This window comes from Papilio polytes, unplaced genomic scaffold (genome assembly GCF_000836215.1).
Source record: "Papilio polytes unplaced genomic scaffold, Ppol_1.0 DF824169.1, whole genome shotgun sequence".
In the NCBI taxonomy this organism is placed as follows: Eukaryota; Metazoa; Arthropoda; class Insecta; order Lepidoptera; family Papilionidae; genus Papilio; species Papilio polytes.
In genome coordinates, this window is record NW_013525035.1 from 3,258,735 (window position 1) to 3,272,713 (window position 13,979).

Consider the following 13,979-nt stretch of genomic DNA (forward strand, 5'->3'; position numbering starts at 1 on the left):
CTAATGGTGAAGGGATTTTTAAAATCGGTCAAGAAGTTTTTACGTGAAATGAATGTATTTACATGCAAAATTTGACAATACAAAACTGTCCTCTTTTTTATTTTAGTGTAGATATAGATAAGAAGTTGTAAAGAACCTTACGAGCGGCTCATTGCCATACTCAAGAAGGGCGCCGCATTTTGGCAAAATTGACAGAAGTACATTGGGCTAGTGTTTTTTTCGCCTAAAACCTACTGTCTTTCTTCCAAATCATAATCTCTTGCCACATTAAGTATCCTCATAGCTAGACTGCCTGTAACCATTATTTTACTGCAATGGCAATAAAACATGCCCAATGTTATTTCAGCAACCACATGGCGTGTGAGGCGCAAAACGAGGCGATGGTGGAGGCGATGGTTGCGCGCGTGCAGCACTCTGCTCACCAGATACATATGATCGTCAACGAGCTGCCGCCGCATCACCGGAATGACACCGATAGCGGGGTAACTACATATAACACTAGCCCACCAGCGACTCCGTCCACGCGGATGCAATGACCTATTTGTTTTTCCAGACTATCCTCTACATCTATGCCAAATTTCATCGAAATTCTTTCAGCTGTTAAGGCTACAAACTCTAATAAATATCCATCCATCTAAACTTTCGCATTTATAATATTAGTAAGATTAAGAATTAAGATTTAGGTTAAAATTGAGATAAAGATTAATATTGGCAGAGTCCTCTGTTCTCCTCATCATTAGTAAAGATACTTCTCATCCGCTTACCATCTTATTATGGATGGGAAAGCTAACTGGTTAATTTGGTGGAGGGGATTACTTAATACTTGAACTCTCGTGTTTCTTAGACGTTAAAATGTGTACTTGTGTATTAACAAAGTATTTCACAAATTTGATTTATTTATTTATTTATTAAGTACACCAACAGATAAGTTATAGAACAATTACATAAGAAATAACATATAAGACACAAGAATGATAACAAATCCAGTTATAGGTATACAAGATTGTTAGAGAAAAAAAACATTACGGTTATATTTTGATATAATATAACGATTTGGATTTCACTCATACAACACCAAAGACTTAAAAATGTATTTAATGTGTAGGCTCTACGTATACTCTTATCTCTTTACATGACACAGAATATAAAATAATACCGGAATTTGTACCGATCAAATATTTGTTGGAAAAATTATCGGTTGCGAATCCTTTGCACCTACGTAATTGTTATCAGTAAGGCACGGAACGTGTAGCGAGGAAGTCGCAATGTGTCGATATAAAACAAGGCGTTTGTTAAAGAAATTAGTGAAAAATGAACATTTCATTGCGACTATAAATGTAATTGGTATCGGCGTGAAAGGGAAATATAATGTTAGTGTGATTAACGTATTTTCAAGTGTTTGATTTGCATATTTACATTTTAGTTGTATTTGAAATTTGCAATTTGCTTGATATTTGATGTTCTAGATTTGTTAATACTATTTCAGTTTTATAAAAACAAAATATCAAAATGTTGTAATACAAAAATTCTTTTGTTTGTTTTAATAAGTTATTTTATCGAATCAGTGATTGGTTTAAAAGTTGTAAAGTTTATTACCCTATATTTAATGCAAAACCTACACTCCTTGTTTTATCGTTCACGGATGCGTTTCTTATCTATTTACTGTTAAACTATGGTTAAGATATTGTAATAAAAAATGTGTAAATATGTACCAGAGTCTTGTAAACTAAAGACCTTGATAAAAACTATAATGAATATTATTCGATTTCTATACATATTATAGTAAGTATATTTGTATGTTTTTTACCGTTATTTTGATGGTTATTTGCTGTGTTGTGTTACAGGTGTGCAGCTGTTCTGTGAGCGGGTCAGTCACCAATATATCTACATCCTCGTCGCACAATGAATCTCTGCATAACCATCAGCTGCTCAATAACTCTGGTATGTTTCTATTAGTTCATTCATTCATCATCGTCATCATCATCAGGTTTTATCTGCTCCACTGCTGGACATAGACTAATGCCTTCCACTGAATGTGGTTCTCTTTTGCTTCCAACAAATCCCAGAATGTTCATTCATGAATTAAAACAAGAAGTCCACAAAAGAAAATGTATTAAAAATTCAATATATGTGTTAAAAAGGGACTAAAAGATACTCTTGAAAACCTTTAACATTTATTACGATAAAAAATGTTTTTTTTAAGGAAGGATCATATACAATGTCGTAATGTCTTAGGATATGAGTAATTTATAAAAATTACGTTTATAAGATGAATTTTTCATCATCATCAACCTGCCCTTGTCCTTAAAAAGGGTCGGCACAATTTGTGCTGCTCTTCCATACATCTCTATCTTTTCCATCCATGCTTTCTTTTGTCTTCCTCGGCCTTTGAATGAAATGAAATTGAATGTGGATAGCTATATCCACATTCAATTTATTACACACATACAATTTACAGAGAGAATTATGTTAAATTATATTTGGTTCATATTCCAGGTCCTATATACGGCAACCTGCTGTCGTCAGGTGGCAAGCCGCTGTCGTCCCCCAGCGCGCGCCAGCAGCAGCAGCTGGCGGCGCTGCAGGCCGCCGCGCGACGGCTGCCGCCAGAGGTTCCCAAGAGGACCAGCAGTATTACACTTAAGTATGTCATCCTGATACTTCGTCATCATCATTAGTTCACTATACGTCCCCATTACGGAGCTAGGACACTACGTTAGGGATGACTATAGTCAACCACGCTGATCAAGTGCGGGTTGACTTCTAATTTATCCTCATTGGAGTGTAAAAACTGTATTTTATGGTAACATTTCAGTTATAAATGTCAAAATTTAAATGCTAACGAAGGTTTTGACGTTGACTGAGAATTATTTAAAAGCAACCATTGCAACCTTTTGCTGCTATTGGCAGCATTGTAATTTATGTCCTTTCCACGCATTATTTTTTTTCTTCTATTTATTTACTCCCTATGTTTAGTAGCGTGAAAATGTGTAGCCTAAAGCGTATAGTAAAAGACTTTCTACTAAATAAAAATCAATAATCAGATTGCTAACATCTTACGTAACTAAGTAGTGTGTTTTTAAGAATGTTTTCCATCACCGTAAGAACGTCGGATAAATGTATATATCAAAATCGATAACAATTAGTCATTAGGCGGGAATCGAACCTTGGAAAATGGAGTCTCTGATTCTAATATTAAGTAAATGTTGTTGTTGTGCGCAGTGCGGAGAGCCCGGTGTCGCTGCGGCGCGCGGAGTGCGGCGCGGTGGCGCGCGGCGGCTCCATGTCCTCCGTGCAGTCCTCCTCCTCCTCCTCCTCGCAGGAGCACCGCCACCACTACCACCAGCCCTACCAGCCTAGAGCACCGGTAACTACTATTACATCTATATCTATAACTATACTTTATGTTATAAAGAGAAAAATTTTGTATTTTTGAATTTTTGTATGTATTGATAAAACTCAAAAACTTTTGAGCCGATTTCAAAAAATCTCATCATTAAAAAGCTTTTTTTTTTAATTTCATGCATACAAAGTCACGAGCAATAGTTAGTCAGAATACGTGAAAAGAAATATTTGTTTAGATGTCCTTTTATGCTGCCAAAAGTTCAAATAGGTAAAATTCCAGATTACTCAACTTATTAGTTGACTAGCTAGCTCCTGCGAATCCGTTCTCGTGATTATTCGATTTAAATAACGTGTACTTACTAATTTTGTATAACGTACATTTGCAGGAAGTCCACATGGCGGAGGGCCAGTTCCACCAGCGTACAGCGTCAGGCTCGCTGTACGAGGGCGAGCGCTACGCGGTGTGGAAGCGGCAGGACGCGCCGCCCTACTACGAGGCGCCGCCCGCCGCCTGCTGCCGCCCCGCGCACGAACACGTCGCGCACCAGCACCAGCTGCCGCACCAGCATCAGCACCAGCCCGTCAAGGTCACCGCGGTATGTATCTCACCTTCGTAGAATAGTCTAGAAGGTATAGGCCACCTAAGATGGACCATTTCACGTGGGATATGTTTGGTTCTCACATTTAGTTGATGACTACGCAATGGTGCAACATTTTATTGTTTGGTACATTTAGTCTAAAATTTAATCTCGAATTTTTATTTCTGCGAAGACAAAGTCACGGGCAAAAGCTAGTCTAACATAACGCTAAATTAGCCTTATGACTTGAATGTATGGGTGAATCATAATAATTAATATGAAAGTGTGGATGTATATTCAAAATGGCTAAAATTTGTCGCAGATGTAGAAAATACGTTGGCTAGATACTATTTTTTTAATCCCGCGCGAACGAATTTAGGTGCAAAAACTAGTATCATCATAGAGTGCATTTTGATTGCTATGATGTCCTAAAATTTCAATTGCTCTATACCTACAAAAAAAAAAATTAAATCATTGTATTTAATGCACCAATATTAATCACATTTATATATAACATTGCAGGTATCGGAGACGGTCCGCAAACGTCAGTACCGCGTGGGTCTGAACCTGTTCAATAAGAAGCCAGAGCGAGGCATAGCGTACCTGATTTCGCGTGGCTTTCTGGAGAACTCCCCACGAGGAGTGGCGCGCTTCCTCATCACCAGGAAGGGTCTCAGCAAGCAGATGATCGGAGAGTACCTTGGAAACCTGCAGAACCCCTTCAATATGGCCGTGCTAGAGTAAGTTGAACTGAACACTTCAGCCCCTACACAAGGTGACTTGAACGAAATTGCTGATCAAAAAATCACAAATCTAAGAAACTGACAAAACGTTAGATAAGTCTCGTACCACGTAATTACTACTCGTTTTAACACATTTTGTCTATTTCACTAACGAAAGCAATAATCGAGATTCAATTTGAAAAAAGGGCGCTGAACACAAACTATGAAGTAACTGTACTGCCGAAAAGATTATTACTTATACTTACTAAGGGGTTCCTAAGTGGCCTCTAAATTAATACTTATTGCATATTTAATGTGAGATTTTTTATTTATATTCAAATTATTTAGTCAGTAAATACGGTAAATAGAAAGGTAACAATTAGTTATTTTGAGTCAAATAAATGCACTTGAGGTTTTACAAAACGTAATTAAACTTATAAATATTGTTTAATATAATTTAAAATTAAACAATATTTATTTGTGCGTATGATTCTTATATCATTGAAAAAGAACGTAAAACTGTGCTTATGTTGGCAAGTCAACTTAAATTGTTACGACGAAGTTAGTTGTCCAATGCACATATTGTCCGATAGATGGCGTGCATCGCCATCTACATCGTGATGTATAAATGTTTAGGTGCGCGGATGACTCCTAGAAGGTGATATTGTCTCTTTGCTTAACGGATCTGGATAGCATAGTCTACTTACTAAAATTTTTTTTATAACTCCGCGATAGCATGTCGCGGATTTATTTATTTGAATGAAATATGTTTAGAATGTCTGATGCAGGCACTTTGTATCGATATTGATCGATACATTGGATGTTTGGATAGATCCTGTCTGTTCGATGTTTGATCGATCTAGTATAAAATTAATTATGCTGATTATTTATTTTATTTAATTATTTATTTATATTAATTAACAATTAATTAATTTAAAGTACCAAATTTTAATTATCTTATTAATGATTGTGGTTGTGGGTTTTCATAATAATATTTTTTTTTTGACGAAACAGAAATAAAGTTACATTTTAATTCAACTTTTATAACTGTGTATTTTAACAATAAAAATGAATAAACCTAAACAGATTCGGATCTAATCAGAGGCGGAACATAGTTTGCGCGATTATTGAGATATACTAACTGGTTGTAGCAAATGCTCAAAATATAACAAGACGTAATTTTTCAGACTATTGCTAGATTTTATTTTTTAGAAAAATGTAAATGTTTGCACTTTAACAGTAATTTTGTTAATTTTGCTTATGTTGTAACTAGAAGGTGTGTAGAAGTAAGAACTAACTTATTCAGTTTGTTTTTTATTACATTTACCGGTACTAAGGCTACATTACGAATAATTCCTGGTAACTGCCATGAATTTTTAAATTTTAATAATTTTCAATTAATTGGGTTTACTGTTCAATATAAAATAAATGTTTTAAGCTGTAGTTTGTTAACTTCTAAGTTTTATACAAATTAGGTACCAATAATTTTTATACGATGAACAGTGTTCGTGTTTCAATCCACTAGCGGTTCCAATGGTGTTATATCGATACAAAAATCTAATGTATCACTGTATCGATCCATCAATATATCGTATCGGATTATGCATCCCTATATCGTACGTTTCCAGATGTTTCGTGAACGAGCTGGATCTGTCCGGTATGGCGGTGGACGTGGCGCTGCGCCGCTACCAGGCGCACTTCCGGCTGCCGGGCGAGGCGCAGAAGATAGAGCGGCTGGTAGAGGCCTTCGCGCGCCGCTACTGCGTCTGCAATACAGATTTTGTGCAGCGTCTGCGCACACAAGACACAGTATGTAACTCTAATACTCAACAAATATTCAGATTAGACATTATTTAGGGATTTCAAATCGATTAAAAAATTTATTGGTAGCAAGATTGACTTTTAATGAATAGATCGGTCATTAATTCTGAATTGAGGTGTTTAAAAGCAATTACGTATAGTCCAATTATTTTTATTAAACTACAATTTTGTATGTGTAGTTTTAAAATATGTTGATAATTTGGATTGAAGCATATTTGCTTTTATACCTCTCAATTTCCCATTCAATGTCTCAATCGGTTAAGTATTGTAATCAGTTTTTTTTTAAAATAATAAGAACAAATAGAGAATTATATGGTATGAGGTTTGTTGTTTATGCAAATTGTGGAATTGTAAACAGTCCCAATTAATTTTAATTCAAATTATGAAATGCTTGGACTTAATTAGAAGTATCGAAAAAACTTTGTATATTTTACATATGTGTGGTTACCATTTTCCAGATATTCGTGCTGGCGTTCGCTATAATAATGCTGAACACGGACCTGCACACGCCGAACCTGAAGCCGGAGGCGCGCATGTCGCTGGAGGACTTCGTGCGCAACCTGCGCGGCATCGACGACTGCGGCGACATCGACCGCGACATGCTCGCCGGCATCTACGACCGCGTCAAGGCCAGCGAATTCCGCCCCGGCAGCGACCACGTCACACAGGTACACACGACACTAATGGACACGGCAGCGACCATAAAACGCAGGTTCTGCACACATGGTCGTGACTCGAATGGGTCGTTGTAGTAGCGACCACAAGCAGGTATTGCACAGTGATAGTTGACTAATCTGTCCCCCGACAGCGACCATAAAACGCTGTACTGCACATAATTACTGTAGTGTAATGGGTCGTTCTAGTATAGACCACGAAACGCAGGAACTGTACGCTGTACCTGACTTTATTGGATTGTTGTCGCTGGTCGCCTTTTTCTAAGTATTGAATACTTAAGTGTTTTAAATACTAAAGTATAGTGCGATAATCATAAGTGTCCTATGAGAGTCGTAGTTATCCTGATTTTGATACTAATGACCTATTATAATTGTATATCCTATCGGTCTTTACGACAAGGATTTTATAATACTTTTTTATGCTGACAGGGAGTCGCTAATAAATATATTACGATTACTCTTTTTCTCGAGTAATCTTTTTGAATACAGTTTTCAGTACCTTTTAAAAATATAATTTTCGTGTTGCTTTATGTCAAAAAGTGAAGATGTATATTACAAAAATATGTTAGTTGTACTATACAAATACATATATATAATTACAGGTGATGAAGGTGCAGGCGACGATAGTGGGCAAGAAGCCGCACCTGGCGCTGCCGCACCGCCGCCTCGTCTGCTACTGCCGCCTCTACGAGATACCTGACATACACAAGAAGGAGCGCCCCGGAGTGCACCAGCGGGAGGTAACACTGTCGTCCTACTCCAATCCTTATGAACAGACAGAGATAATAATGTTATACTTAGCTTTGCAAATGCCGGATTACTGTACAGTTTAGCGGGGGGTACAGTAGGGTAGGTGAACATAAGCTGTCAAATAAATCGAAATTACTCATAATTTCAATGTAAAAAAATTAAATCGAGAATGCAACATACAATAATAGAAAACTACAAAATACTTATTATTTTTTATAATTATTGTTATTGATTTATTTAATAAAATTAGGCAAAACAAGGTTAAATAATGTCTAACAAAACTAGGGACTGTCTGGCTGTAAGATTGATTCAATTTTAAGATAAGTCATCTAAAAAATTGTTTTTCTTTTCACTTTTTATTTAAATTTATTTACTTCATCACTAGATTAAAACAATATTATTTTTAATTAGAATTTTTTCTTCCTCGTATGTACTGTCTGAAAGTTCAACAATGGTATTGACATTATGTTCCATTGTGACGTATCCAGGTGTTCCTGTTCAACGACTTGCTGGTCATCACGAAGATCTTCAGCAAGAAGAAGTCCTCGGTGACGTACAGCTTCCGCCAGTCTTTCCCCCTCTGCGGCATGCTCGTTAATCTCTTCTCAGTGCCACGTAAGTCGTTCGTTCAATTACTCACTCGTTAACTCGCAATTCACTGTTTCATTCAGTCATTTCCTATAGTGTAAATGAACAAGAGGCCACCTGATTTTGCTAAAAAGTAAATTGTACGCTGCCTAGACGTTTACAACTTATTGATGTAGTTTAAATGGACAGAGAAGGGAATGTATAGAAACTTTTTCCACCTTTCTATATATTCCCTTCCCAGTCGAGTCCAATTCTTCGGGGAAAAGTTTCACCATACCACTGTTATGATAGCTACACTATTTAACTCTTGTCGTTGAAAGATAAATTTTTTGAAGAAAAGCAAAATATACGTATGTAGCTAAGTTAAAAAATATTTTACAGTGACAGTTGCTCTCGACTTGTCCCCGTTAAATTAAAAAAATAATGACAAAACAAGTAGCTTATGTTATTCACTAATAACTTAGTTTTTTAATGGTGAAAAAATACAAATCTTTCTATAACATTAGTATATATATTTATATAGTTGTATGTAACGAAATGATTTTTTTTCCTTCCAGACTACCCTTTCGGTATCCGTCTATCGCGGCGCGTGGACGGGCGGCGGCTGGCGACGTTCAACGCGCGCAACGAGCACGACCGCTGCAAGTTCGCGGAGGACCTGCGCGAGAGCGTCGCAGAGATGGACGAGATGGAGGCCATGCGCATTGAGGGCGAACTCAACCGCGGCAAGGGGCGGCCCAACGCTAACAACAGGAACGGTCAGTTGGCTTAAAGCTTCGCGCGAGTGCGAAAAATACAATTTTTATTACTAAACCAGCTTTCACCCGCGACTCCGTCCGCGTGGAATTAAAAAAAAAAGGGTAGCCTGCGTGTTTTATCTATCGTCTACATCCAGACCAAATTTCATCGAAATTCGTCCAGCCCTTTAGGCTAAAAACTCTAACAAACATCCATCCATACATGTAAAAAAAGCTATACAACTTAAATGCTGAAGATGTGTAATATTTAACAGTGGTAGTACTTGCTTTAACATCTCAGCACTGCAGGGCCGGCACGCTCCCAGTAATACCACGACCACACAGAAGTCTGGCGTCAAATGGAAGCAATTCCGTGTTTCGTCTGATAAGTGTGGTGCCGGAGGCCTAATTTAAGTCCCTTTCTCTTTACCACCCTTTTCTTATAAGGAGAGGATGGTAAGGGCAATTGGATTTGACGATGGAGGAGATGCATAGGAAGGAGCAATATCCTCTTTATGTGCGTCTCCTCCTCCGTTGGATAAGGGTAGGCAACGCATCTGCGATCGCGGATGTCTATGGGCAGCTGTCGCTTCGCCATTTTGGGGGTTTAGGTGGCCGCTTGTTCGTTTGCCACCATATGTTATAAAAAAAAATATTCTCATCCTATAGACTCCATCCGCATGAAATTAAAAAAAGGAAATAACCTGTGTATTCTTTCAGACTATACTATGCCAATATTCATCCATCAAAATTTTCGAATTTATAATATTGATAAGATTTATTTGTAAATAAAGTTAAATAACACTATTTAAGAAGGTTTATTATATTATTCCAGTGATGGAGAATCGTGACAGCGGTGTGGCGGACGTAGAGATTGACCACCAGCAGTGTATGGACCACGTGCATGTGCATGGGTATGTATTATTTATGTGTACAAGTAAACGATCGATAATTACGATTAACATCAGATGATTATATAGTTTGTCTAAATAAGATATATTAGTTTGATAAATGACTTATATGAAGTATTGAATTAACTTTGTTTGAAGGGAAATACCGTACTATATAGACAGGAAAAACTAATCAATCTTATTTAGATAAACTATAGCGAACTTCTTATGAATCTCCACCATCAAATTCACTTCCCCATCCCATGTCCTTACAAAAATGGTGAGGAAAGGAAATAGACTGAATTAAGACCTCTTGCATGCACTTAGAATATTGATAATGTTTGTAAAATTGATATTTGTTTACATTAGCGCAACACTAGATAATTGGCATGTACGTCCCCTCCCTATCTGACAGCTGTCAATGTCATTCAGACGTAGAATAGCGCGCCATTCCGGCGAGAGTTAGTCTCAGTGTAACTACACTAGTCATACTAATATTATAAATCCGAAATTTTAAATGGATGGATGGATGTTTAAGTATAGCCTAAACGGCTGAACGAATTTAGATGAAATTTGGCATAGATGTAGAGGATAGTCTGGAAGAACACATAGGCTACTTGAATTTGTTTTTTAATTCCGCGCGGACGGAGTCGAGTAAGCTAGTTACAATTATATATATTAATTTGTATTTGTTTGTGTCAGCGTGTCGGTGCCGCCGCCGCCCGCGGGCCCCGCACCCGCCGCGCCCTCGCGCCTGCCGCAGAACCCGCCGCCCACCAACATAATCAAGAGGAACGTACTCAGCAACTCTCTAGTCGATATCAATGATCCAGGTCGGTATTATATTTAAATTATTTTAATTAATCAAATTCTGATATTCACGTTTATTAATAGCCATATTTCATTTCATGTGCCATATTATAACATCATTAAACTACAAAGTTCTTAACAATAATATTTTAAATCTGAACCTCCAATTGAAAAAATTCACGTAAAAAATCGTATTAAACGCAATATCCTACTTAAAACACAACCAAACTATGGGATGATTTTGCTAGTGCCTAAACACTTGCTACCTCGGTGACAAGAGTGACTGATTTCTAGCGTTAACTATTGACTATGTATTGTCGTCCCGCTCACTCTTCTTGAAGAAAGAGAGTTAGGTATATGTTTCGAGGAATATAAACGGTATTCAAATTGAGTTTTAAACGTCAGTGTGTGTTCTACATTCCAGTGGCGCTAGCTGCGGAGCGATTGCAGCGGCGCGGGTCGGTAGGCTCGCTGGACAGTGGCATGTCAGTGTCTTTCCAGCAAGGCAGCCGCACCGCGCTGCATGCCACCTCGCCACGACATCCCAACGAACAGCGCTCGCCAGGTATGTACTCTTATATAATAGCTTTATGTATCGCAAGAAATTCTATCAGGTAGTACAGGGCGGGGCAACATATGTACACACCCACTGAGATAAACGACGCCTCCACTAGCCATTTAAAATTTACACCTGGTTCACACTTGGCCAGTACAGTTGAAAAATAGCTCTTAATAACTCGACTGACAATAAATTTGCTGTATTGTGAACACTAACTGACGCCAGTGAGTCAATACAATCTACGCTTGGCCTGAGCTAATGTTGGACTGTACTGGCCAATTGTGGACCAGGCATTAAGATTCCTTTTTAAACAGTAATTATTTTGTAGAATACTCTCTTAATTATGATTATTCTTTCATAATATTTATTTTACAAATAAGATAAATAAAACAGTAAATTTCATAAATTATTTATTTTCAAACAATGTTTTTGAACAAATTTTAAAACTAATCTTTTGAATAGGTCGTCTCTTCGGCGGCATATTCCCCGCGAGACAACGCAAGCTGAGCGCCAGCGGAGTGCCCGACAAGGGCCAGGTCGGCAAGAGCACCGAGGTCTAGAGCACACGGAATATTCCACAAACTCCAAGTCGAAGTATTCCACAATCTCGAAATCGGAATATTCCAGAATCTCGAAATATTCCGCAACCTTCGATGTCTTCAGCGAGATGTTTTTCTTAAGTGCCATCTTTAATCAATCGAGTTTTAAGTATATTTTTTGCTGACGCTACTGCTTGTTTAAAGTTTGAACCTTGTTTCAATGGAATAAAGTACATTTTGTACTAACGAGTAACTCCGAAAGGTAATCACAAGTTATTTATAATTGCAAAGTTATTTACAATTACAAAATAAGCGAATAGTTTCTTGAGAAATTTTCGAAATATGATTTCGCATCACAATTTTCATATAAATGAAATTTGTGAGATAGAGATGAAATTTATTTCAATGTAATTTGAATTGTATGTTTTTATGCCTAATATAAGGCAACAATTTCACTGTTCTAATTTCTTTAACATCGTTGACAACGATTTGACAAGTGTCAAGAGAAGTGTCAAAAGTTGAAAGACTAGTTTTTAATATTGACATCGAGAAAATTATCAATCGTCAAAAAATGGAGGAATAATGTGGTATTTTCGGAAACGTTTGGGTCCAGGTTTTTTGGATAAGCAATTTAGAGTTCTGTAGCGAAATGGGTGGTTCATTTTAGTATACGTTGGTTGGCTATAGCGTGGGTACTATAGAATGGTTTTTATTAAGATTTATGGGGTTTTTGATGACATAAACAGGCACTTCTAACAAATGTTATTTGATTTATCTAACATACTTTAAATGCAATATTAAAAAACGTTGAATTTTATTCATTGATGTTTAAAAAATTGACAAATAAGATAAACTAAAATTAATAAAAAAATGAAAAGTAGAATTTAATGGAAATAAGAAATTATTAACCTTTATTTCCTGTCTAAATCTTTATAAGGCTGTAATAACAGACTTATTAAAAACAGACATGTTTGTATTATTAATTTTAACACTAATATTGTCCAAAATAAGTCCATAGACAATTCAACATTGCCAGAAATTACTGTATTTAAAATTCTTATTTCTTTCTTTCTTTTTTCTTGAATTTATTTTTGATTCAAATTATTCAAAGTGCCTATATTATGTTGTCAAAATAATTAAAGTAACAATTTTTAACATCCACGCGTGTTATAAAAAAGACAGAAATATTAACAGTTAATTAATTCTGCATTTAAAAGTTTTCATCTTTCTTTAGAATAATTGTACATACGTTCAGAATAGTTTACTACATAGCTGAGTAGTATTCACTGATGTTTTTCAAATTCTTTTCAGCACAAAAACGTTTAAATAGAAAAAAAAGTTACAACCACTATATTTATATTGGAATTACGAATTTATTCATATTGTTGAGGAATTTATTAGTGTTGTAGGCGATTTAAAAAAAAAGTTGAAATAGTAGTTCAAGTAACAGTTCTAGAGATGTTTTTTGAAGTTTGCCCTTTTAAAAATATTATCGTCTCATCATCCTTACCTTAACATGGCCTATCTAAGAAACTTCAATATATACCATAGAGATGTTACTAAAATTCCATGTCTGTTCTGAACTACTCTATGTTATAATCAAATGTCACATTTGACAGCTGTCATTTAGTAGTGTCAAAATACTTTTATACGTGTTTAAATGCTCACAACTACTTTAGATCCACATAATTAAAACTATTTCTGAGTTCATTAAAAAATACATGTTAGTTAGCATTTCCTTTAGAATAAAACGTTAACCTTGAGCCGACAAGTTACTTGAAAATAATAAATGTTTTTTTTATATTTAGCTTTTCTACTTGATGTTTCGATTTCACATTTTTTATTTAGTTAAAAACCTAAACGTTACCGATACTTACTGAAACTACCATATTTTATAACTGATTAGATCTTAAGTATTAAAATGGACCGGCTTCTCTCTTATTCAGTCTTTTTTATAATAAAAGAG

At 36.2% G+C, this 13,979-nt stretch overlaps 1 protein-coding gene and 1 long non-coding RNA gene across 7 annotated transcripts in view; one reads left to right on the plus strand and one right to left on the minus strand.

Moving 5' to 3' along the window:
• The window catches only part of LOC106111383 (IQ motif and SEC7 domain-containing protein 2), a 110,146-nt gene extending 97,749 nt beyond the window's left edge, over positions 1-12,397 (plus strand). For all 6 annotated transcript variants that reach the window (XM_013293442.1, XM_013293446.1, XM_013293447.1 and 3 more), the window contains 15 exons: positions 347-482; positions 1,845-1,941; positions 2,497-2,644; positions 3,223-3,367; positions 3,732-3,941; positions 4,446-4,663; positions 6,274-6,454; positions 6,925-7,134; positions 7,743-7,880; positions 8,379-8,505; positions 9,036-9,236; positions 10,051-10,129; positions 10,808-10,938; positions 11,340-11,480; positions 11,937-12,397. In XM_013293442.1, coding sequence (XP_013148896.1) covers positions 347-482; positions 1,845-1,941; positions 2,497-2,644; positions 3,223-3,367; positions 3,732-3,941; positions 4,446-4,663; positions 6,274-6,454; positions 6,925-7,134; positions 7,743-7,880; positions 8,379-8,505; positions 9,036-9,236; positions 10,051-10,129; positions 10,808-10,938; positions 11,340-11,480; positions 11,937-12,034 — 2,260 coding nt within the window. In that variant the 3' untranslated portion in view covers positions 12,035-12,397. The remainder of the gene's footprint in view (positions 1-346; positions 483-1,844; positions 1,942-2,496; positions 2,645-3,222; positions 3,368-3,731; positions 3,942-4,445; positions 4,664-6,273; positions 6,455-6,924; positions 7,135-7,742; positions 7,881-8,378; positions 8,506-9,035; positions 9,237-10,050; positions 10,130-10,807; positions 10,939-11,339; positions 11,481-11,936) is intronic.
• LOC106111384 lies at positions 1,735-12,840 on the minus strand. Its single transcript, XR_001226166.1, has 3 exons — positions 12,488-12,840; positions 11,687-11,689; positions 1,735-1,745 (listed from the first exon to the last, which is right to left on the minus strand). It is a non-coding gene; the product is annotated as an uncharacterized LOC106111384 (long non-coding RNA).
• Positions 12,841-13,979: the final 1,139 nt, after the last annotated feature.